We start from the raw sequence: 23,312 nt of genomic DNA on the forward strand, positions 1-23,312 counted from the left end.
AAACCAGCTCCAGGTCTCCAAACTAGACACAACTGATTCAAGCTCCCTCAGAGCCAGCACACTGGTCTTCTGGATTTTGGGTGATTTCTTAGGACAAATAAAATTGGATATGACTGCAGTTGGCATGCTTTTTCCAACATTTTTCTCAAATAAAAGAAGATGATATAATAACATATTGGTTGAACCACCATTTGATCCAGCAACTTTGTTTTTTTCCAGATTGTTCTGGAATTGGTTACACTTATTTGGGTGAAACAACGGGGTGAAATTTGTTTCGAGTTAAACTATTCCCCTAGTTTGGGTATAGGCTCTGTATCATTTTTCCATTGTTGCATAGCAAACCTGTCCAAAATACAGAGACTTAAAATAATTACTTATTTGTTCATAATTCTGTGGGTTGGCAGTTTGGGGTAGACTGAACTGGGATGGCTCACAAAGTATTGGCTGGCCTCATTTGTGTGTCTGCGGCCTCAGCTAGGATGGTGACGCCTCTTTCTCCTCACTCTCCTTCATCCTCAGAAGGCACTTGTATTCCAAGAGGGTGAGAGCAGAAGCTGCAAGGCCACTTAAGGCCCAAGCTCAGGTTCATAGTGTCGCTTAGTGTCACATCCTATAGGGCAAAGGAAATCACAAAGGTAGGCCAGGTTCAAGTGGTGGGGAAATAGACCCAACCTCTTGCAGGGAGAAGCTGCAAAGAATCTATGGTCATTTAAAATCCACCATGGACTCTCAAACTGAAGGCAATACAGTATAGCTAGAAGAACAGAAAGCTTTGGAAACTGACTTCCCAGACTCCAAGTTATGACCTGTCCCTGGCTGTAACGATTTCTTCCTGGAGTTCCCTACATCTCTCTCTCTATGTTCTCAACAGGATGTCAATAAATCTCTCTGCTACCAAGAAATTAACTGAGCAATGTGGAATCCCTTAGAATGTTTTCAATTCTAAGAAACAAAATCCTAACTCAAGAAAGTTCTGAAGTAGAAAAACTTGAGGGGCAGTGAATTCAGTAGCTCAGTAGTGTCATAAAAAACCCAGATTCCCTCCATCTTTCTGAGTGGCCACACTTGATACATTTTCTTTGTCTTTGGCTAGGACCCCTTACATTTGGTCGCAAGGCGTCCGACACAGTTTCAGGCGTTATATAAAGATGTAACGATGTTTGTCTCCTCTTTGGGTCATTTATTTATTTTTTGAGTGAAGACCTTTCCTTGAAGCCCTGCCATCAGCCTCTCCCTACAACTCACTGATCCCAAATGCATTGCATGTTCCTGTCTGAATCAGTCAGTCGCAAAGACCATGGGATTACTGGCTGGTTTAGGTCAGTCAGAACTCATCTCCTGGAGCCCAGACTTCCCTGAAGCCCAAGATCAGGAAGAGGTGAGTGGATATCTAAATAAAATTGGGGTTTTCTCAGGAAAGAGGAAGGGCAAGGCTGTTCAATAGACAGACAAACCGATGCCTTCCACCGTGGATTAGGCCTGATATGTTTGGGGAATGTGCTTTGTCCTTAGGCATCTTGAGGCATAAATGATGAAATTTAAGGGAACATATTATGTACTTTGCAATACCATAGATAGTGAGGGGAAAAGAGGAAAACTAAGTCCTTATTCTCCAGGAGCTCATATTGAAGTTACAGAGCCTCTGCATAAACACATGGAAAAGCCAACCAGCACTACGGGTCTCGATATGAGGGCTACTCAGAAGAAATCCTGTAACTCAGGTTCTAGCTGAAGTCACCTTTCCTAGAGAATTAACTAAAATCAGCTCCAACGTCCCCCTAACAACCTGTGGCAAATCAAAAGCACCCTCTGCCCCTGTTCTCATCACCAATCTCTGTGAATTCTGTCTTGGACAGGGTGAAGGGGCTTATGGCCTGTGGTCACATCTGGCTCTGGATTCTTGCTTCCTCTGAACTCTGTTGCACTGTGTCTTAATCTTATGGCTGTTTCCTTCTCCTGGTGCAATGCTGACCTGATGAAGGACCCAACTCCTCTCCTTTGATTTTTTTTCTTCCCTTCAGGCCAGTGGGGGGAAAAAATTTCTTTTCAGGTTCTTTTCCATTATAGGTTATTACAAGATATTGGTTTTTTCTTTTTTGTTTTTGTTATTGTTTTTTGGCCACACCGCGCGGCACACAGGATCTTTGTTCCCCGACCAGGGATTGAACCCACACCCCCTGCATTGGAGGGGCAGAGTCTTAAACACCAGACCACCAGGGAAGTCCTTATTACAAGATATTGAATAAAGTTCCCTGTGCTGTACAGTAGGTCCTTGTTCTTTATTTTATATACAGTAGTATGTATCTGTTAACCCCAAATTCCTAATTTATCCCTCCCCCCACAAAACTAACATTTATTGAACCATCATTGTGTCCCTGGGACTAGTCAAAAATCAACTCATTTAATCCTCACCATAACCATATTATTCCTCTTTTAGAAAGACGTAAACGGAGGCAGGAAGGGGTTAAGTCAAAGGTCATTTGCAAGTAGCAGACACAAGCTTCAGACACAAGCAATCTGGCTCTGGAAGCACCCTCACACTTCTGGGGGCAACTCCTTGATCCCCCATCTCTCCTGTCCTCTTCCTTCTCCTTCTCTCCCTCCGACAACATTTGATGTCTATGGAGGTGAATGGAAAACACGTGGGCTCCTTCCATCACGTTGTAGATCTGCGTTCCAGAATCTGCCTCAAGCAGGGCGGGAGAGGGGTGGAGGTTAGGGCTGTGACCTATTGGAATAGCTCTGGTTTATAGAAAGTGTAAAGGCCTGGCCATCTGATGGCAAAAGGGGAAGGGTGTTGTGAAAGGGCACCTCTGTGCTTTCCTGGTGCTGGGGGTCTTCTGTGGCTGGTGTGTGGGAGGCCTCTGGGAAGGGGCATGGGGCAGAATGGGCTGTGGAATGGACTCCCTGGGTCTGCTACTGCTCTCAGGTGTGCTCAGAACCCCGCCACTCCCAGCTGTGGGCTGATGGAGGGAGGAGGTGGGGCAATTGCAGGAGGTTCTGTCTCTGAGGGTCTCTGCTCATTTCTTTCTGTGATGAAGGTCTCTTCCTATTTTAAAAATGGTAGGCAATAAATCCCAGAGTGGCTGAAACAGAAAAAGAGAGAAAGAGACTTTATGAACGCACTTTCAAACCAAGCTCTTGGCCAGGAGACATGCAAACTCTTTCAATAACCTTATTCTGGACCTACTTAAATGGAAACAGCCTCCTGTATTTTTAGCTGCTGTGTAATTGAAGTAAAAATGAAGGGGGAAATGTGTATGCATTTTTTTCCTTTCCTAGTTAGAGTAAGAAAGAGTTGCTCATTATCTCTTAATTGAATTTTTGCCTGGAAGAGAAGGGAAGACCCAAGAGTCCTTCTTGGCTCCTCCCCTCATCTGGATGGGATTTAAACTCAGAGAGGGAAGCCAAGGAGAGGAGAGAACGAGGGACAGAGAAGCACCAAGGTCTGCAGCCCCAGGGGCCTGGCTTCCGGGTGGCAGAATTGTTGGAAGTGGTGCCCAGCAGCCTCCGAGGTAAGAGCACCAATCTCTGAAGATTTTACCTGTGTGAGGGAGGACGGTGGCCAGGTGGGATGAAATTCACATGCCTCAGTTCCTGAGCCTGAATATCCAGGCAGTGTAACTGGTCTCCTATCACCTCCATAAGGAGTGAAAACCCAATTACGAAATATTTCCCAGAACCTGAGTAATGTGTCCTTAGATAGAAGTATACTTGGTTCCGCGACTGGGCTAAGTACAATATTCTTCTTACTTGGCCAGATGCAGTCTGTGTTGTAGAGAAATTTCTACCTGGAGTAATAGATTTTTATGTTAAACGTTTCTTTTAAGTCTAACGTGTTCTCATCTCTATTTTGTTGTTGTTGTTGTTCACTTCTTTACAATGTAAGATCTTTTTTTTTTGTAATTTATCTGTTATAGCTCAATTTTTTAATCCTAAAATGGCACTTTTATTTTAGTTGTGATCAGGGAACTATTATAACTTTTCCTTTTTCTGGATTTTGTATATACCAATTAAGATGATGTTTGTGAATGTACTTGAAGAGCTTTGAAGTTTATTCAAATATTTAATTTTATCAGTTTTGATTCTTATTTGTAAGAGGACAACTTCTCAACATTCTCATGCTATTACCCTCACAATGCCGCAAAGAAAACATTTTGAAACATTGCAAGAAATGATATGGTGGGCTAATTTTTGGAGGTCCTTTTATTTATTTATCTATTTATTTATTTTTATGTTTGGGAGAGAGCTGGGGGAAGGAGAGAGAAAGAATGAGTGAGAACAATCACTTGAAAGCACAAAACTGAGTTGCTTATATAAGCATTAAAAAAAGAACAAGTCCTAACATAAAAATGAGAAACTGCCCACATCTGGACATAGGTTCACCACAGTGCCCAAAGTCCATTGGTTCTTGGAGAAGCCAAAGTATCACTAAAGTATCAGGTGACACCTGCTCAGCCAGATCTATAGATTGGTAGCTGGCAGAGAACAGGATCTTCATGGAAAAAAATCAATGATTTTTGGCCTTTGGGCATTTGTTGGAGACTCAGAGTTAAGGTGTTGGGAGAAGGGACTCAGGAAGGAATAGAGAGTACCAACATCAGTATCATTTTCCCGGGGAAGAGGGGAAAAAACCACCTGACATTCTTTTATGCAATTCTGAATCCTGCTATGTCCCCAAGTATGTGGGCTGCAACTGACTCCTAGAAGACGGAAAATAGGACAGCATGACTTCAAATCATCTTGTGGCTTCTGTTTCCATTCTAGCCTTCTTCTGTGGTTTGAAATGAAGGGTAGACTGAGGTCTGTTCCTGAGAAGATGCCCGAGGAAATCGTGCCCAGACCCAGTGGAAACTCTTGTCCACCCAGCGCTCATTCCAGAGCCTTTGTTCCTATAGGGTCTGGATACAGACATGAGATCATGGTTTAGGTTCTGCAGCAGCACGTGGAGCTGCCAGTCTGGGAGGTGATGGTGCTAAGATCTCAGACCTGACCCCTGGATGGGCAGGGGCTTTGCCGGGTTTCACCGCAGTAGACTCACTGTTAATGCCAACCAGCCACCATCTGAATATGTGCTGTTGGCTTCAGAGAGACCCAGGGAGAGTGGGTGGAGCAGTGCAAGGCCTCGGAAATTATCAAGGAAAAGCCTCTCCTCTTTGATAGAAGGCTGGAACTTTAAAGTTATTTCAATATGTGGAAAACCACACACTAAACTAAAGAAAGGAATTGCAACTTTTCATCATGTGCCTCTCTTCATTATCAATCAGCTGAAGTAGAGTTTGTCATCAGACGCCCTAAGGACCATGGGGAATAAGGCTAATTGTATATAAGGTAATACTTAGTCATTTTGGATACTGGGTATTTGGTTTGATGTGGTTTGAGGTCCCTGAATTTTTGCCCTTGTGTCCTTTTTATCTCCTCCTCGTGCATGAGCCTGTGCATTCCCATGAAAGCAAAAGGTCTTTTTGTGACCTTCCTGTGGGATAAATGAACATCTTTGCCTGATGTTCAGGAAGAGCTTTTAAAAGTGCTTAGCACAGAGGTTGGCACATGATAAGTGCTTAGAAAATGGTAGCCACCATTCTCATCACCCATTTGAGCCTTTGCAAGGTGGATCAAGATTCAGTTGATAGAACCAAACAATCACACAAGCCTGTGGCCACCTGTGAAAAAGTGATTGAGTGCTGAGGCTGGGTCAGCAAATGCCACCCTTTGTCTTTTACAGCCTATGGCATATGGCAGACTTGATGGAAAGAGTTCTTTGGGAGAAGGGGTATTGCATGGCAGTGTGAGGTCTCCACAAAGATGTTTTGGACATTCATTGGGTGTATTCTACTGAGCTAGAAGAGTGGCCAGGGTGGGTGGGGGGGGAAAATGATGCCTGCAATATGACCATATTAAGCCTTATCACATGAAATCAATTTTTCATTCTCACCCACACCCAGCTGCCTCGTGTCCTATAGGGCAGGGGTCCCCAGCCCCCAGGCCTTGGATTGGTTGAGCCATCCCCCTCATCGCTCGCACTACCGCCTGAACCCTCCTCCACACCCACCCTCCCTGTCCGTGGGAAAACTGTCTTCCATGAAACTGGTCCCTGGTGCCCAAAAGGTTGGGGACCGCTGCTATAGGGAATGCCTGTGTAGAGAGTTCAATGTTGCAGAGACTAGAAATAAAAGTGTTGTATATAATGGGTCTGTCTGCAGTCGGACCCAACAGAAACAGTACGGCCTTGTGCATCATATGTGCTTGCAAACTGAAGGAGAAAGAGACACAGAGGTGAAACCCGTTACCTAAGGTCTCCAGTCCAGGATGAGTTGAGCCAGGGCAAGTCCTCAGTTGCACGAGAACTTGCTCTCCTAGGCTGAGTATTTGGGTCAAAAGACCCTAGATTCACTCAGTGTCCAGGCTGTAGATCACTGGTAGAATATGCCCAGGGGAGTTTGGGGAAGGAGTAAATTTTCCAGGGGACTTTTGTGACATCGATGCATCCCTAGCTACCCACCTCCCTCATTTTTCCTTCATAGTTCAATGATGTCCACCCTGTCATTTGGGGATAGAATATCTTCTTTTTAAGTGATTCCACTAGAAACCCAAGATAATACAGTTTTTCTAAAACCCAAAGTAGTGCTCTTATTTGCTTGTGGTTAACTGTAAGGGCAAGATGAAGTCATAAGGGAACCAGAGAAAGCCCCAAATTTAAGTAGAAAGATCTGTGACGGTGGCTAAGGAATTGGCTGCCACTCTCTTTGGTGTAAGTAGTATATTTTATTCCTGCCCTTCTTTGGAGAAAATGAGGTCACACGAAGATCATCAGCCCTAAGATTGGAGAGCACCATCTGGGATCAGAGCCCATCCTTCTCCTCTGGCCAAAGGCTTGGTTGGTAACTGCCCCTACAGACAGAAGTCTTCGTCTGCTTTGTGTTTCCTAGGAAGGGAATTTTCCAGTCTCTCATGAGAAGTGACTAGAATTTAACCTCTCTATGGGACAAACACTAATTTATCTTTCCAGGGGATCATCCTTGGTACTGCGCAGAGAAAAGTACAGGCAAAGGATTTAGTTACTGAGCAGCTTGTGTTTAATTGAGCATTCAGTACGCCTTGGGTTTCCTTTATTTCCAGGAGAACCCCTCTCTTAAATATCCAGGAAGGAGGACATTTGGTCTCTTTTTCACATGTAGTAATCTTCTCATTGGATTTTTTTTTCATTTGAGACAGTATATACAGCAAAGAGATAAAGAACACAGATATGGGGAAGGGACTGACCTGGTGTTGATCCCAGCTTTGCTGCTTATTAGCTGTGCATCCTTAGGCAACTTAACCTCTCTGAGCACCTGTAACAAAGAATGACATCAATTGACTCCCAGGATTTTGAGGATTAAATGAGAATAATGTCTATAAACTGTCCGGCATAGTACCTGTCATCTAATAAAGACACATGCAGAAAACCCAGTGGCTATTATTATTTACACAAAATATTACTTTGGCCGGGACTGTGCTGTGAGGCTGTGAATATGGAGGGGATCTACACAGTCATGGCCGCTGTCACCCCTGAGCTTATAGGGATGTCTGGGCTAGGAACTCACACACAGATTTGGGAGCTGTCAGTGTGTGGCTGGAAGTTACAGCCACAGGGGTAGATGTGGCCGCCAAGAGAGAATGAATAGGGCATAGACGTAGAGGCCAGTGACATCCGTGTGCCTTCAGGGCCGAACCAGGAGGACCGTCCACCCTTTTCACGGTGTTTCCAGTTCATCGTCAGCAGGGCACACTTCAAAGAGCCTTTCTCAAAATAGCAGTAGCAGGCAGTATTTGTCCTGAGTCTTAATGTGCCCCGGCTCCCATTTCCCCACGTCACCTACCACCCGTCCTGCAGTCAGAATTAAAGACACGTTCAGTCAATGAGATTGACTCTTGTGGACGTCTGGTTTCCTGCTTGCACATTCCCAGCATGCCAACCAACGCCCTTTGGTCCATTCCTTTAGCAGTTACCTCTCTTTCCGTGGGAAACTATTCCTCAACAGAATAATCATTCCCGTTCAGAAACTTATTATCCCGCATTTCTCTGAGTGACATTAGCTGCCCTCGCCACCCCCTCCCCATCCTTGTAGAGCTCGGTCTGTGGTCGCTGTGCATGGAAGAGTCGGTGAGGTCATCCCTTCCTTGTGCTGACCCTCCTGCCACGTGTGGAAGGGAGAGAGCCAGAAGGCTTCTCTCCCTGCTCATTACCCTTGACAGAAGCGCTAGGTTGAGGACTTCCCTGCTCTCATCTTCTTTCGAGCAATCACCCTGCCCAGGAAAATCTGAGCTCAATGTGTGGCCTCCGAGAGGCTGTGATTGACAAGAACATCTTGCTATAACTCAGAAGGACGGGTGACAGTGAACGCTCCTACAGGGGCTTCTGGGGTTACTCCTATTCCAGGCTTCAAACGCAAACAGTGCGAGACGGCTATGCGCAGCCCTGCTGCGGCTTATGGCAAGAGTCCATGGCTTTTTTGCATTCGTTCAGAACTGCTGAAAACCATCTGCACTCCATTTATATCTTGGAGAATGGTGAGCCACAGGCTGGAGTTGGGGGGTTGGATGCCAGCAGTGGACAGAGAGGTCTGAAGCCTGCCTTTTTAGCTCTATCCTTGCCTGGGAAGGGGAGTTTTGACAGTGCAAACTCGCGTGCAGCCCGTCTGTAGTAGGTGCTTTTCAGATCCATCGGTGTGGTTATTGGTGATGGCAGAGCGCTCAGGTGTTAACAGCTCAGTTAGCGGACACCATGTGTCTGAGTTCCAATCTGTGATCTTGCACTCTCATTGCATAATCAGGGGCACATTGCTTGTTGCCTCTGAGCCTCAGTTTCCATCCTAGGGAGTAAGCACAGAATGAGTGTGTGTGACTGATTTATCACTGGGCTGAACTTTTGAAGATAGCAATGGTGAAATATCATAATTTTTATCCTATACCTGCCTTCCAATCACTCTACTGGTGCACTTCACCTCCCCTACCCTCTGACAAAAGTCTCAAGCAGATTCCAGAGCTTTTCTGGTCATTTTGGGGGTTGGAAGAGAGCCCTTTTGTGAAAGCCAGGTCCATTCCCCGTATCAGAGCCTCAGTCTCCCATCCAGACCACGTCTTTTCTTTTCACCTGGTTTAGGCCGATGCTGGAATCCACGGATGAGCGGGAGGGCAGGGGACCGTGGTTGGCCCTGTGCTTTCTTTCCTGCATCCCCCCAGTCCAACTGGCATGTCGCTGACTGAGGCAGGGAGGGATGTCAGAAGAGAAGGGACAAGGTACCTTTATTTAGCGGGGGCTGGTGAAGTTCCCTCTGGTTGTCAGAAGCCCTTGTATGGCAGCTGCCCAGTGCTGGTTCCACCTGCCCCCTCTTTTATTCAGACAGTCCGCATTCTACCTTCTGTCACCTCCTCTGGTAGTTCGCCCACCGGGGTGAGCTGTGGGGCTGCACCGTAACTCTGGCCCCAGCGGCATTGTTTGTGTGGCATGGACTTGACCTATGGCAGGACTTAGACATCCTTGTCTCCCCACACTCTGGGGTGCAAGCCCCTCCCACTGTGGCCTCCCTCCAATGTCTGCTATGCAGCCTGTTCCAGGCAAAATCCCATCTCTGAATTCCTCCAGGCACGGGGCAGGCACTGGTCTCTCACCCTCCACCTCCTGTTTACCTCAACCTCCCAGCCCCAGAAAAACCTTCGGTAGAGCAGCTTTCTTTAAACTGTATGGGCACTTATTACCCACTGTCCAAATCACCTGACAACAAGTAATGTCTCACTGACCATTCCATTACCTCTGCAAGGTGTTGCATCCAGTTTCTGGGATGTAGTAAGTGCTCAGAAAAGGTGGGCTATTACTATTATCAATCATACATGCTTCAGATAATAGAAAGAGCCAAGAAGGAGCATGGGGCAAAGGGGTATCATGAAGAAGAACTTTGTTTTGGAGTCATTCTGTTTAGTTTGCAGTGGTGGCATGACCTTTGGGTACAACATACAGGACATTTTTCCAAAGGAGGGGATTGCATAGAAATGGTATACACTGAACTCATTTGTTCTTTGTATCAGAATGTCAGTCGTATCGATGCCGAACAAGCACAGGCTTGCAATCAAATGCACTTAAATTAGAATCCTGACTGTGCCGCTTACTAGTTGAGCAACTCCTGGTGAGTTTACTTTCAACACCTGGTTCCTCACCCAGGGTAAGGAGAGTAGCACCAATCTTACATGAGGATTAAGTATGAGGCTTAATGCACGTAGCCAGTGCCTGGCACGTAGCAGCAACTTGACAAATAACATTTAATATTATTGTAATGTTATTATTATTTTTTTACATAACAATTCTGCCAGGGTCCTTCAGCCTCTATTTCCTCCACTTTCTGATACTGAATAAATGATGACTCTTAAGAATTAAAGATTTTACACAGTATTGGAATTTGGTTTCATGACTAGGAAGTTTTCTTCCTTTTCTGAAGTTATCTGCCCAGGTCAATTCTTTTGATGGTGTTTTGCTGACTTCAACTACGTATTTGGAGAAGAGGCAGCATCATATGAGGGCACATGGGGGACTTCTAGGAGCTAGCAATATTCTAGTTCTTTTAAAAAAATTTTTAACTGAAGTGTAGTTGACTTACTACATTATATTAGTTTCAGGTGTACAACATAGTAATTTGATATTTTCATAAGTTACAAGCCGTACAAATTTATAAAATATTGACTATATTCCCTCTGCTGTACGTTATGTCCTTGTAACTTATTTATTTTATACCTAATAGTGTGTACCTCTTAATCCACTTCACCTCTTTTGTCCCTCTCCTCACCCCACATCCTCTGGTAACCACTAGTTTGTTCTCTGTATCTGTGAGTCTGTTTCTGTTTTCTTATATTTATTCGTTTTGTTTTTTAGATTCCACATATAAGTGAAAACATACAGTATTTGTTTTTCTCTGTCTGACTTATTTCACTAAGTATGACACCTTCCAGGTCCACAATATTCTAGTTCTTAACTTGGGTGGCGGTTCCACGGCTGTTGCCTTTATAACAATCCATTAAAACTACACAATTTATGTTGTATGTTCTTTTCAATATTGATATCACCCTTCCCAATAAAAAAAGATAACAGAGAAAAGGAAGTCATACTCAGTAGTTGATTAAAAACCAAACAAACCTCAAAACATTTATTGGGCCCTTCCTATGTGCTTGGCATGACGCTAAGTGCTTTCCACATACAACGCAGTCAAGCAGGCACTGTCATTCCCACTTAACGGCTGAGGAGACTAAAGCTTAGGATAAGGAAGCCTTCGCAAGGCTAGACACCTAGGACCTGTCCGATTTGCCCTTTCAGTACATCACAGTTGCCTTGCACAATGGGGAAGGAGAGCCCGGGTTTGCATGGGACACCAGGGAAGGACTAGGCTTCCTGACTTCTTCAATCTCTGGTCCAAATGCTTACGAGTCTCGAGTTGGTCATAGAAGTCCACTGTCAAGAGGCAGCTCTGCAGATTGGTTTCTGGATGACAGCCTGACTGCGAGATGTCCTGGTGACTGAGTGCCTGTAAGTCAACGGGAGGCACAAACCCAGTCCCTGTGGTCTGCCCTGACTCGGCTTGCTAGTGGTCAAGAATGTGCCATCCCAGAGGGCGGCCGGGGGCACCAGGGGAGAGGGGTCCTCTTACACACTGATGGTGCGGGAGGCCCTCACCTCCTGCTGGCGGTACAGGTGGCAGAACCTAACAGCCAGCTCTGGTCTGGGTGGTCTGACTTACTAACCACCTGAGCGCTGCAGGAGTGGAGGCTGACTGAAGCCCTCAGCACACGGGCCTCTGTGCTCCTGCCTCAGGACCTCTCGGAGGTCCCCGAGAGGAATTGGCCTTGGGTCCTGTCCTTAAGAGGCTTACAGCCTCGCATGGACACGAGCTGCACACAAGAGTGATTACAACACAAGAATAACCGCCAAGAGATGCACAGAGGGACCAATACATTTTTCTGAATGCTTAGCAGAAGGAGAGCTGGTTTCCAGCTGGGGTGAGGCAGGGGGCGTGAGAGAAGACTTCGTGCAGAAGGTATTTTTATTAGAAATTCTCTTCTTTTGCTGGCTTGTGGGCAGAGGTGGTGAGCAGCACACTGGCCCGGGGGCTGAGTACAGGCTCTGCCCTTTCCTACCGTGGTACCCAGGTCTATCCCTTGAGCCTTTGCCTCCTCATCTGCGTGAGGCAGTATGATGTTATCGTGACCAGAACAGACTCTGGAGCCAGATTTCCTGGGTTCAAATTCTGCCATTCTCGGCCGTGTGCCTGCGGGCAAGCCATTTGAGGTAGCTGTGCCTCAGTTTCCCTATCTCTAAAATGGAGGTAACAGTATATTCCATGAAGGGTTGTTGTGATGATTGAATGAACTTATAAATGTAGAACATTTAGAACAGTGCCTTGCACACAGCTTGTGCTCTATGTGCAGCTATGATTGTTGGTGTTGTTAGTGTGGGGATGGTATTAGGGTCAATGTATAGATCAGGGATTAGGGCGAGCAAAGCCTGGCACACAGTATGCCCTGACTACAAGACGTTGTTCTTGTTATTACTGAAGTGCAGGTGAAATACAGAATTAGAAATGAAGAGGAGGGCCTCGAGGGAGTAGGAGCAGTGTCAGCAAAGACAGGAGGCAAGAATGCGCAATGTGTGAAGAAGGAACAAAAAATTATCTAGTTCAGGTCCTCCGTACAGGAGGAAATCTCTCCTTCTGGTTTCTCAGCTTCCTGTGGACTCTTAGAATCTGTTCAAAAGGCCGATTTCCATCAGCTAATCTCCATGGCTTGCTTTTGCATGTTTTTCTGGATGCAGGCCTCCTGGAGCATCTGCTCCCCATGACTCCAAGGATGGGTCTCCAGGAGATGTTCTGCTTCCCCCTGGGGCTCCTGTTTGGCTCTGTGCTCTTGGTGGCCTCAGCCCCGGCCACTCTCGAGTCTTCTGGCTGCAGCGAGAAGGAGCAACAGGTCACCGTCAGCCACACCTACAAGATTGATGTGCCCAAGTCCGCCCTGGTCCAGGTGGGGGCTGACCCTCAGCCCCTCCGTGACGATGGAGGCTCACTCCTGGCCCCAGGGGAGGCTGAGGAACAGAATATCATCTTCAGGCACAACATCCGCCTGCAGACGCCCCAGAAGGACTGCGAGTTAGCAGGCAGCATCCAGGACCTCCTGGCTCGGGTGAAGAAGCTGGAGGAAGAGATGGCGGAGGTGAAGGAGCGGTGTAGTGCCCAGCTCTGCTGCCCGGGAGCTGCTGGTGAGCTCACCACCTGGCATCCATTCAACAAACACTGAATGAGCACCTTCATGTGTTCTGCCAGCCTCATGAGCACCCCGCCTCTCACTCTGGGTTTTCTCTACGGGGTGCCACTATTGGCCCTTAGCTCCGGGGGTTAGCTTCAAGCCTGAGCAGGGAGGGACCAGCAACTCTTAAAGTGAGTCTGGACTCTTGGGTCAGTGCTTCCGGATGAGAACGCTTTTGGGTGCAGTTTTACCTGGGGATCCAGTCTCTATTGTAAGGGAAAGCAACGGGTTAGAGAGGAAAGCTCAATGGCCTTGGAGCTAGACAGGATTGGGTACAAATCCCAGTTCTGCCATTCTTTAGCTGTGTGACTTCGGGCAAATTCCTTAAGTTTCCTCAACTGTCCATTGAGGAGAATTCTATCAGCTAGTCTAGTTCTGAGAACTACAGATGATGTACAGAAGATTCCCGGCCATTAGCCAGAAAACTGTGAACTCTTTTATTAGTAATGAAGTACTACAATTTGATTTTACAAATAGTGAGCCCTCCCATCACCACATTTTTTTTCAGCATAAACTGCCAGGCTGATCCAAATGATAATAACCAGTGATACTTTGGCATATATTTTAATGCCTGAAGAAATCGCTACCGTTAAGAGCGCCTCTTATAAGCCAGACACAGAACTAGGCACGGAGGAGGCTGTCATGGATAAAACAGCATGGAACTGCCCCTGAGGGACCTCGATGTCAAAAGTTTTTAGGAAGGAAAGAGGGTGTTCTGAGACAGGAGCTGGGGCTGGCGAAGAGACAGGGCTGACTGGCCCGCCCTCCAACTGCCTCTTGCTGTCTGGGGTTAGAGAGGGGAGCCTGGTTAATCCTTCTCCCATCTTCACCCCCATAATGAGACTGGGCTATTTTATAGCTTCTGCAGGTCCACTTTTCCAGGCTTCCATTTGGGATCATTTCCCAAGGACCCAGCCTTGCTAGGTCCAGCCCCCTCCAACCAAGGCAAGCTCCCACGCAGCCTGGAGCTCTCCTGCCTGGCCAGGAGCCCTGTCCCTTAGTGTAAGCTGGCCCGCTGACGTCCAGGTTGGAGCATTTAAGGCGCCTTCATAGAAAGGTACTAAACAATAAGCACCATTCACAGGGGAGGAAACCAAGAGAAGTCAAAGGAGCGCTCGGGATGAAAAGGGAAAGGCAAATGTGGTCCCTGTGGCTATTCAGGCATAAAATATATCAATAGATTTCGCGGGTCCTCCTCTGGCCCAGGTTGGAAAGGGCAGACTCCTTGTCTTCCCCATAGGCCCTACCCTCCTCCACAGAAAGAGCCGTGCAGGACCCTGAAATCACCAGCCTGCTGTTAGGGTCCCCAGGGAAGAAGATTCCCCGCTCACGAGCCCTCAAGTCCCAGCTGACTGTTTTCCTCTCTCGGGCAGGTCTGAGCCGCCATTGCAGCGGCCACGGGACCTTCTCCCCGGACACCTGCAGCTGCCACTGCGAGCAGGGCTGGGAGGGCGCCGACTGCGAGCGGCCCGCCTGCCCCGGCGCGTGCAGCGGCCACGGGCGCTGCGTGGACGGCCGCTGCCTGTGCGAGCAGCCCTACGTGGGGGCCGACTGCACCTACCCCGCCTGCGCGGAGAACTGCAGCGGACACGGCGTGTGCGTGCGCGGCGTCTGCCAGTGCCACGAGGACTTCACGTCTGAGGACTGCAGCGAGCGGCGCTGCCCCGGCGACTGCAGCGGCCACGGCTTCTGCGACACGGGCGAGTGCTACTGCGAGGAGGGCTTCACCGGCCTCGACTGCGCCCAGGGTGAGAGCAGAGAAGCGCCTTGGCCCGCCTCTCTTCTTAACTTGGCCCGGCGGTCCCCACGGCACCGTTTAAACATCAATTACATTTTGTCCTAAGAAGGGCACCCCCCCCCACCTTTCGCCTACATCAGAGTCCCCTGGAGGGCCTGTTAAAACACAGATTCCTGGGCCCCTCCCGGAGGTTCTGGTTCAGCAGGTCTGAGGGACGGCCCGAGAACTTGCATTTCTAACAAGTTCCAAGGTGACGCTGATACTGCTGGTTTGAGGGCCATAGTCTTACCTGATGGTGTGTGCCTGTGTTAGGTGTTACTGAATGAAGTCTTATGGCCCCTGCTCGGGCCTTAGCCCTGCTGAGGCTCTCTGCCTGGTTAAGGGAGGGTTCTGGTTCTACAGCTGGTAACAAAACTTCAGCTGAAATCCACAAAGCACAAGCTTTATTCAGTGGCCAAAGAATGGAGAAGTGGGAACTAAGTTCACAGATCAACTTCTCGCACACCTGGCAAGAGAGATTTAATCCTAATGAGTAAAGACAAAGGGAGTAGGAGTGAGGCCAATGGTGGGGAGGCATATGCTTTAGTCTGCCTGAGAAGGAGCAGTGCTTTTTCGAGGGAGTGGGGAACCACTCTCTTTTCATCCTTTTTTGGTCCTTAAAGTCCCAGTCATGGCTGCTGGTAGGTGTGTCATTTAATATGCTAATGTAGTAAAATCAGGGTAGAGTGAAACTCAGGGTCTGTCAGAGGTCAGATTCACCATCTTGGTCCCAGCTGGTTCCATCTTGTTTGTTTGTTTGTTTGTAGCCTCCTGTCTCATCCCTGGACCATTTAATTTAAAGATTTATGTTAACTCCTGCTAAAGGTGGAGGTTGGAGGGTTTTGAACAAAGACTTGGAGCAGCTCTGGCAACATAGGGGGTCAATATTAACTCCTAACCAGATAATAACTTTTGGGGGTCCACAATGGTGCCTTACACAGGCTTTGTATCCTCCACACCCACCGTCATAGTGTTAAGTATAAAGTAGATGCTCAATGAATACGTATTGGCTATGGATTTCCACCCTTCTTGCCTCACCGTCTGCATGCTTGTTCCTGTTCTGTGTGCAGTGGTCTCCCCCCAGGGCCTGCAGCTGCTCAGAAGCACAGAGGATTCGCTGCTGGTGAGCTGGGAGCCCTTCAGCCAGGTGGACCACTACCTCCTCAGCTACTACCCACTGGGGAAGGAGCTCTCTATCAAGCAGATCCAAGTGCCCAAGGAGCAGCACAGCTATGAGATCCTTGGCTTGCTGCCTGGAACCAAGTACATAGTCACCCTGCGCAACGTGATGAAAGAGATTTCCAGCAGCCCACAGCATCTACTCGCCACCACAGGTGAGGAAGCAGCCAGATGCCCCAGGTTTCCCAGTAGAGGCTCTGTTTTAAGCATTTTCTTCCATTGTCCTCACAAGTACTCTTCTACTACCCCAGGCCATTGCCCTGATTTGGGGTTTGGAAAACATAGCTGCTGCAATCCTAGGTTCTGAAGAAAAGTCTCCATTCTTGTTCCTCTCTCTCTCCTCCATGATTATTGGGGCCTCCAAACCAGTGATGGAGACTGCTGGTTTGGGGCTCACAGCATCTTCTCCATCCCTGAGATTAGTAAGGTCTGATTGCCCTGCACCCACACACAGGCAGCCGTGGAGTACACCTGCATCCGCAGGCCCTCACTGAGCCACTGCGACCATTCAGCAAGATCAAGCTGGTATGGATGGGGGTCTGCTGAAGTCACCTGTATCAATTAGATTCATCTCAGCAGAAAAGAGAGGGTACAAACAGGGTAGCTGAAGAAAGTTTAATGAAGAGGTTATTGATAGAGGTATAGGTAGGGTTTGGATGATGAAACACTCTAGGACTAGCATCGGTGGGGATCCACCCCAGTCTGAAGGGGCAGGGGATGGAAGTTGGTACTGGGACCCAGAAAGGGCTTTAGGAGAGGGCTGCCTGATGGTAGAGGGCTGCAGGCAATCTAGTGTGTCCCCACCAGGAGGGAGTGAAGGAGATCAGTTGCCCTTTTCTGGTGACTCTCAATGGCTGAACATGACCAGAAACCAGAGGTCCAGGGAACCAGGCTAATGCATTTTGTAGAGGTCATAATCTGGGATACAGAGCAGGAAGGAGGATGGATCTGGAGGGATGGAGTCTCCAGGGCACCACTAAATGCCATCAAAATGCTTGGAAGAACAAACATCATTGCTTATTCTTTAGAAATTCTTATTTTCTCATGAAAGTACTTGAGGCAGCCTAGATCTTCAAGGGTTTGGAGAAACCTAGTTGTTTGAGTGATTCAGATTCATTCCTTTTCTCAGCATACTTTATTGAACATTTACTTTGTGCCAGGCACTGTTCTAGATGCTAATAAAAATGAGCTGCCTCCATCTTGCCCTAAACTCTTGAGGAAAATCCAGGGACATCCAGGTGGATGGGCCTTTGACATGCAGTGTCTTTGGAGAATCATCAGACTGCCTGTCCTTTTTGGTGGTAAGGGTAGAATAGGGTAGGGATAGCTCAGTGTTGGAAAGAGCCACGAAGGACTTGTCATGCTTGGGAGGGCAATTTGTGATTGCCTTTGTCAACGCCCTCCAGCCAAAGACCCCTCAGGGCACCCCTGTAGTTGAACAAGTTGGGTTATTGATTGTTGCAGCATCGGAGCACACACACCATGGGGGACCATGGGTGTCTCAGTAAGACAGTGTAAGAGGGGACTGGTGTAGAAGTTGGGCTTGTGTTAGGTGATTTGGGGGAAGAGTTAAGGAAACAGGGATTTGCTTTGGATTGCATGCTGTCAGGAACTGGGAGTAATCCTTTGATTGGTATCTTAGTGAATCTTATCTAGAAAGAGGGCAGACTAGATGGAGACTAAAGCTGTCATTGGTATAAAAGGAACAGTCACTCATACCAGTCAGGAGGGAGGATGTTTAGTCATTTTTGTGAATTGGACAATGTTTCGTTCATGTTTTGCCTGGGTGCAGACGTGATCTTGGAATCGTCTTGTTTGGTCTTAATTTGGCATGGCCACAGAGCACCTTGTCTGCTGTTGATGTCCTGTGGAATTGTTTAGGTTCAACAGGAGAACACCAAGGCCCACCTGTGAGAGCCAGGCCAGCTCCCAGCCGTCGGGCTCCTTTTCTCTTTCCCCATTTTTGTCTGTGGCTGCCTCTGCATTTAGACAGGACGGGGCTCACAGCCTCTCAGTGAAGAGCCGAGACACCTGTTCTGGAAGTCTTAGCAACCCCTCTAGGCTTCTTGCTCTAGGGACTTGTAAAATCCTGTGACCGTGAAGTCGTCTTTCTAATCTGATTCAAGTGAAACCCATTCTGGTTTGCTCTTCCAGGGAACCTCAGCCGGAGAGACACTTATCCCCATAATCATCTTGAACATTTTCATTAAGTTCCTGCTTTTTCACTTGTGAGCCATGTAGGGCCCCTTCTGTAATCCTTGAGTCACTTTCATTACTCGCCTCTTGACCTGTTCCCTCAAGGAATTCCCATCTTTGAGGGAAGAACCTGGAGGCGGGCAGGTAGAAGGCAGAGCTTGGGCAGGAGTGCTTCAGAGAAAACGCTCCGTGAGTTTCTTTATCCATAACAGAGGGAATCAGAAACATTCAGAGCCATGGGACCTTGAGAGCGTAGAGTTCACCCCTTGACTGATGCACAAATTCTCTGTCCTGCGTCCTTGACAAGGGGTCAGTCCGTCTGGTGGGAACACCTTCAGAACCAAGGCACTGGAGGTGAGGAAGGGGGCGAGGCTGAAAGTCTGGGGGCTTGTCTTTCCTGTTCCAAACTTCAGGCCAGGTGACATCGGCCTGGGATATGGACATTGGAACTCAGAGTGTTCCCAGAGACCCCAGGCCCCTCTTCAACACCACCCAACGGTTCTTCCCACAGAGCCACAACAGCGATCCATTCCTTTGTAATAAGCATTATATTTTCATCTTTTTCTGAGTGGAGGGGTGAACATTTAGCCATTAATACTTGACTATGGGAGTTCCCTGGTCCTAGTGGTTAGGATTGCAGAGGCCTGGGTTTGATCCCTGGGTTTGGCTCAGCGTGGCCAAAGTACAAATAAAATAAAATAAAACACTGCACTCTCTTAAAAAAAAATACTTTACTATGAGTAAATGTGCACAGTAAGTCTCTTCCTTCACAGGATGGACCGGTGGGGCAGCTGAGGACACCAGCTACCTGGTGGAGGTGCTAAAATTTGGTAGAAGGTGCAGGAAGAATACTCAGAAGGACCAACTTAAAATTCTCCTACTTTATAGTTTTGCCTATGTTTAATCCTTATAGGAGAATTTGAGAGAAGGGGAAGGAGCTGTACTTTGGGAGACTGAGGAAAGAGCTGGTTGTATTACCAGTGTTACGCTCCAGAAAATTTGAAATGCATTTCCCAAACTCTCCATGGAGGGGCCTTGGGCTTCTCATCCTGAGGTTGAGCCTCTGGGGGGCAGGGGCTCTGCAGCTAAAGGGTGAGTGTTTAGTTCAGAGCAGTGTGAACCCTGGCCGAGTGGGTTGGATGGCTGGCCTAGGAGCCGAGGTTCAGGGCTTGGCCACAGCAGCAGGGACAGGGAAGACTGCCTGGCCTCTGATGGAGTGGGATGGGGAAGAGGCTTTCCCGAAGGACAGTCTATCCTCCACGGACAATGTGAAAACCAACAATTACTTGCTACTTTGGTAGTTCTCGGACACCTTCTAAGGACTGTGTCCTGGGGCTGCAGCCTGCTTTCAGTGTGTCAAGAAAGGGAGCTGACCTGGTAGCCAGTGTCTTGTTCCAGACCTGTGGGCCCCTGCTGGTCACTGCTTTCTCTTGCCCTCCCTGACCCCTGCCCTAGATCTTGCCGTGCTTGGCACTGCCTGGGTGACGGATGAGACTGAGAACTCCCTCGATGTGGAGTGGGAGAACCCCCCGACCAGGGTGGACTACTACAAGCTGCAGTATGGCCCCCTGACAGGGCAAGAGGTGGCCGAGGTCAGCGTGCCCAAGAGCAGCAACCCCAAGAGCCGGTACGACATCACGGGTAAGAGCCAACACTGGGGATGTGAGATGTTTGCTGGTGGATGCTGAGGCGGGGACAGTGTGTGCAGAGGGGACCAGCATCTGTAGCGCTCAGGTGTGCACAGAGGGTCCTGGGGCCTTGGGAATCACCTGAACCCTGACCTGGGAACTCCCAGAGGTGAGCCCACTCTGGGGGCCCGAGGTCTCTGCTCCAGCATTCCGGCACTGCCTCTGGAAGCTCGGAGCACCTGGGTAACAGATTACACATCTGAAATGTTCTCCCAAGTCAGCTAACCCTCTGGAAGCCCCTGTCTGTGTCTCGGGGTGGATTTGATGGGACACAGACATTCCTTTTGGAAGAACTGTGTGTGTGTGTGTGTGTGTGTGTGTGTGAGAGAGAGAGAGAGAGAGAGAGAGAGAGAGAGAGAGAGAGAGAGAAATTGGTTAACTGAGGTTGGTTTGTTCAGTGCCATACGTGGAAGGAGTTGAGCTAGGCGGCCTTGGGTAGGGCGCTCCTATCCCAGTGACTGAGCTAACTCTGGGAGAGCTGGAAATCAGACGGCTGCAAACAGAACGGGGCCACGTAGGGCTGGGTAATGTTTTGTGACACCTGAAGTTTGTACAATTTTCAGTGTCCTCTTTAAGAAAAGTAATACACAAGCACGAATACCCAATTCAGCACATGGCCTTGGAAGGGGCTGGTGCAGGTGAGGGGCCCTGAGGCTTTTTAGCTCCACGGTGAGTCCTCCTCTGGGGCCTTGTCCTGCCATCTACTCCCTGCATCCTGTCTTGAGAGGTCATCTTGGGGTTCTCAATGTTTTGTGGGGTGGCAAATCACGTGTGTGCCTCATACATGCTGCTGTTTGCCTGCAGTTCACCACCAGAGTCTGAATATTTGTGTCATGAGGAACAATCATTCAAGTTGCTGCTACAGAGAAACAACAAACAAAAATAAAGAAAAAAAGAAAAAGAAAGGGCAAATTAAAGCAAAGAAAATAAAGAGGGAAAAATTAAGCTAATTATTACAATGCGGAGGAAAGAAACTTTTGAGGGAAAAGGATTGTTGGGAGCAGAAAAACATTTGGGCTGTAAATACAATTGGGAAATAAGTTCTCAGTGGTCCAAGGAAGGAACTGGAACTCCATTAACTTCATCTCATCCACTCTGGCCTGCGCTTCCTGACTGATAAGCTCCGCAATGATGCCTCGTATTCCACTGGTCCTGCAGCTCTTTAGCTGCCTTAGGTAGATTGTAGTCTTGAGGAGAGAAGCATAGCGCTGTCCACACCCTCACAGGAGAAATCCTGGGGAAGAGCAGTGCTGGGGCTTGAGGGTCTGAAGCCTGTACTCACACCCAGCACTGGCTGCTTGTTTCTAGGTCTGCAGCCGGGAACAGAATATAAGATCGCAGTCGTCCCCATGAGGGGAGACCTCGAGGGCAAGCCGATTCTCCTGAATGGCAGGACAGGTAAGAACGACGGGGAGGCACTATGAATGCATCTCATGTTTGTGTTCTGATATTTTCTGGGCTGACTCCTCTTTGGATAAAAACTCTGGGATCTGTGTGTAGAGACAGCCTGTCTCTTTGTGTACTGACATCTTTTTGGGGTCAGGAGAGGGGAAGCAAACTTCTTCTATTTCAAATATTTTTTGCCATTGAAGATCTCCTCCAGGATCCTGGAGTCAAGGGGAAAGGCCATTTCCAACACCTTTCTGCTTATTTTAATAGCTTCAATCACTGGGTTATTTTTAAGGCATTTATTATCTTGGACCTAGGCACACAGCTCCACATTACTTAAGACAGGTGATTTATAATTTTGTTCTTGTCATTCCTGTGGTGTTTTCATGACAAACACACTCAGGGAGTTTGCTTCAAAATGTCAAAAGATATTAAAGACTTTCACATGGGAGTAGCAATAGATTTAGCATCTGCAGATTGAGAAAATATACAGTGACAAACGTTGCTATAAATCAGTAACATTCGACAGTAAGTTTGTAATTTATTAATCAGAAAAGAATTTGAAATCCTTGTAGTTATATATGCAAGATATCCTATGTAAGTTTTAGTTTTTAGGCAGTGCTTGAGCCTGTATTGAATTGTGAGCCTCCTGCAGTCACCCTGTGCTCCTGCCAAGTTGAGTCGGGAGGTGGTGATCTAGAGCCTACAGCCACCTGCTAGAGGCTAATCCTTGGAGCTGGCAAAGAAGGGATCTTTGAATTTTGAGACTTCCTTGAAAAGTTTTGTAGTTCTTTTCAGTTCAGTCCTGGCAGTAGCTGGTTGGGGTGGTGAGAATAAGGGTGAGATGGTGCAAGAATTGAATTCACTATTTCAGCTGCCTAATAGGTTGCATATCTGGAGTGTGAAAGAGTTATAGAGTTGGGCAATTATAAAGGATAAAATATACTTTAATTTTCAACCATACAGTATAGACTGTGCAGCCTGCCTGAATGGTGGACTAGTGAAACACGTTGGTGAATTGGAAAATGGCAAGTCTTTCCTTGCTTCTAGTGCCTTTCTCTTTAGCTTTGAATTAATTGAGAGCCTACCATGCACCAGACATTATACCACTAAGCACTTCTCATAAATTATCTCATTTGGTTCGCATCATAATCCTGTGTGGTAGGTCCTATTATTATTTCCAAGTCACATATAAGACAACTGAGGCTTGGAGAAATTAAGCTCAAGGTCACCCAGCCGGGAAATGATAGGGCTGGGATTTGAACCCAGGATGTCCACTTTGGTGGACCCAAAACTAAAATGCCGCCTACTTTTACTTCTCTGTCCATTATTTCTGGTTAATTTTCATACTGTTTACTCCCTAACTAAAAAAAAAAAAAATTCTGTGACACCTCATTGTCTTTGGATAACATAGACTTCTTTTATCTTGGCCGCTGTGGGCCCCTCCAACCTGGGCCATTGTTCTCAAAACTTCCCAACAGGAAGCCTTCCTGCAGCTGGACTGTTCTTGGGGCTCCCTAACACAGAAGGCTTATCTCTACCTCGTGGGTTTGGTCGTGTTGTTACCCTTGCCTAGAAAATTCTCCACTGTTATCTCTAGCTATCAATTAATTCAGTTCAGCAAACATTAATTGCAGAGTACCACTGGGTCCTAGGGACACAAGCCCTTTAGATACTTCCAAAGATGATGAGCCCTGGTCCCTGCCCTTCACGGGCTCACAGCAGTAATATCACTCATCCTTCTGGGTCATCTCCAACGTTGG

The 23,312-nt window shown here is 47.6% G+C and overlaps 1 protein-coding gene across 1 annotated transcript in view; it reads left to right on the forward strand.

Moving 5' to 3' along the window:
* The first annotated feature begins 12,867 nt into the window (after nucleotides 1-12,867).
* TNN (tenascin N) overlaps nucleotides 12,868-23,312 on the forward strand; it is a 52,097-nt gene continuing 41,652 nt past the window's right edge. The window contains exons 1-5 of the mRNA XM_057530403.1: nucleotides 12,868-13,273; nucleotides 14,694-15,068; nucleotides 16,168-16,431; nucleotides 19,928-20,113; nucleotides 21,469-21,558. Of these exons, the coding sequence (XP_057386386.1) occupies nucleotides 12,868-13,273; nucleotides 14,694-15,068; nucleotides 16,168-16,431; nucleotides 19,928-20,113; nucleotides 21,469-21,558 (1,321 nt within the window). The remainder of the gene's footprint in view (nucleotides 13,274-14,693; nucleotides 15,069-16,167; nucleotides 16,432-19,927; nucleotides 20,114-21,468; nucleotides 21,559-23,312) is intronic.

The sequence above is a fragment of the Balaenoptera acutorostrata genome, chromosome 1 (genome assembly GCF_949987535.1).
Source record: "Balaenoptera acutorostrata chromosome 1, mBalAcu1.1, whole genome shotgun sequence".
Taxonomy (NCBI): domain Eukaryota; kingdom Metazoa; phylum Chordata; class Mammalia; order Artiodactyla; family Balaenopteridae; genus Balaenoptera; species Balaenoptera acutorostrata.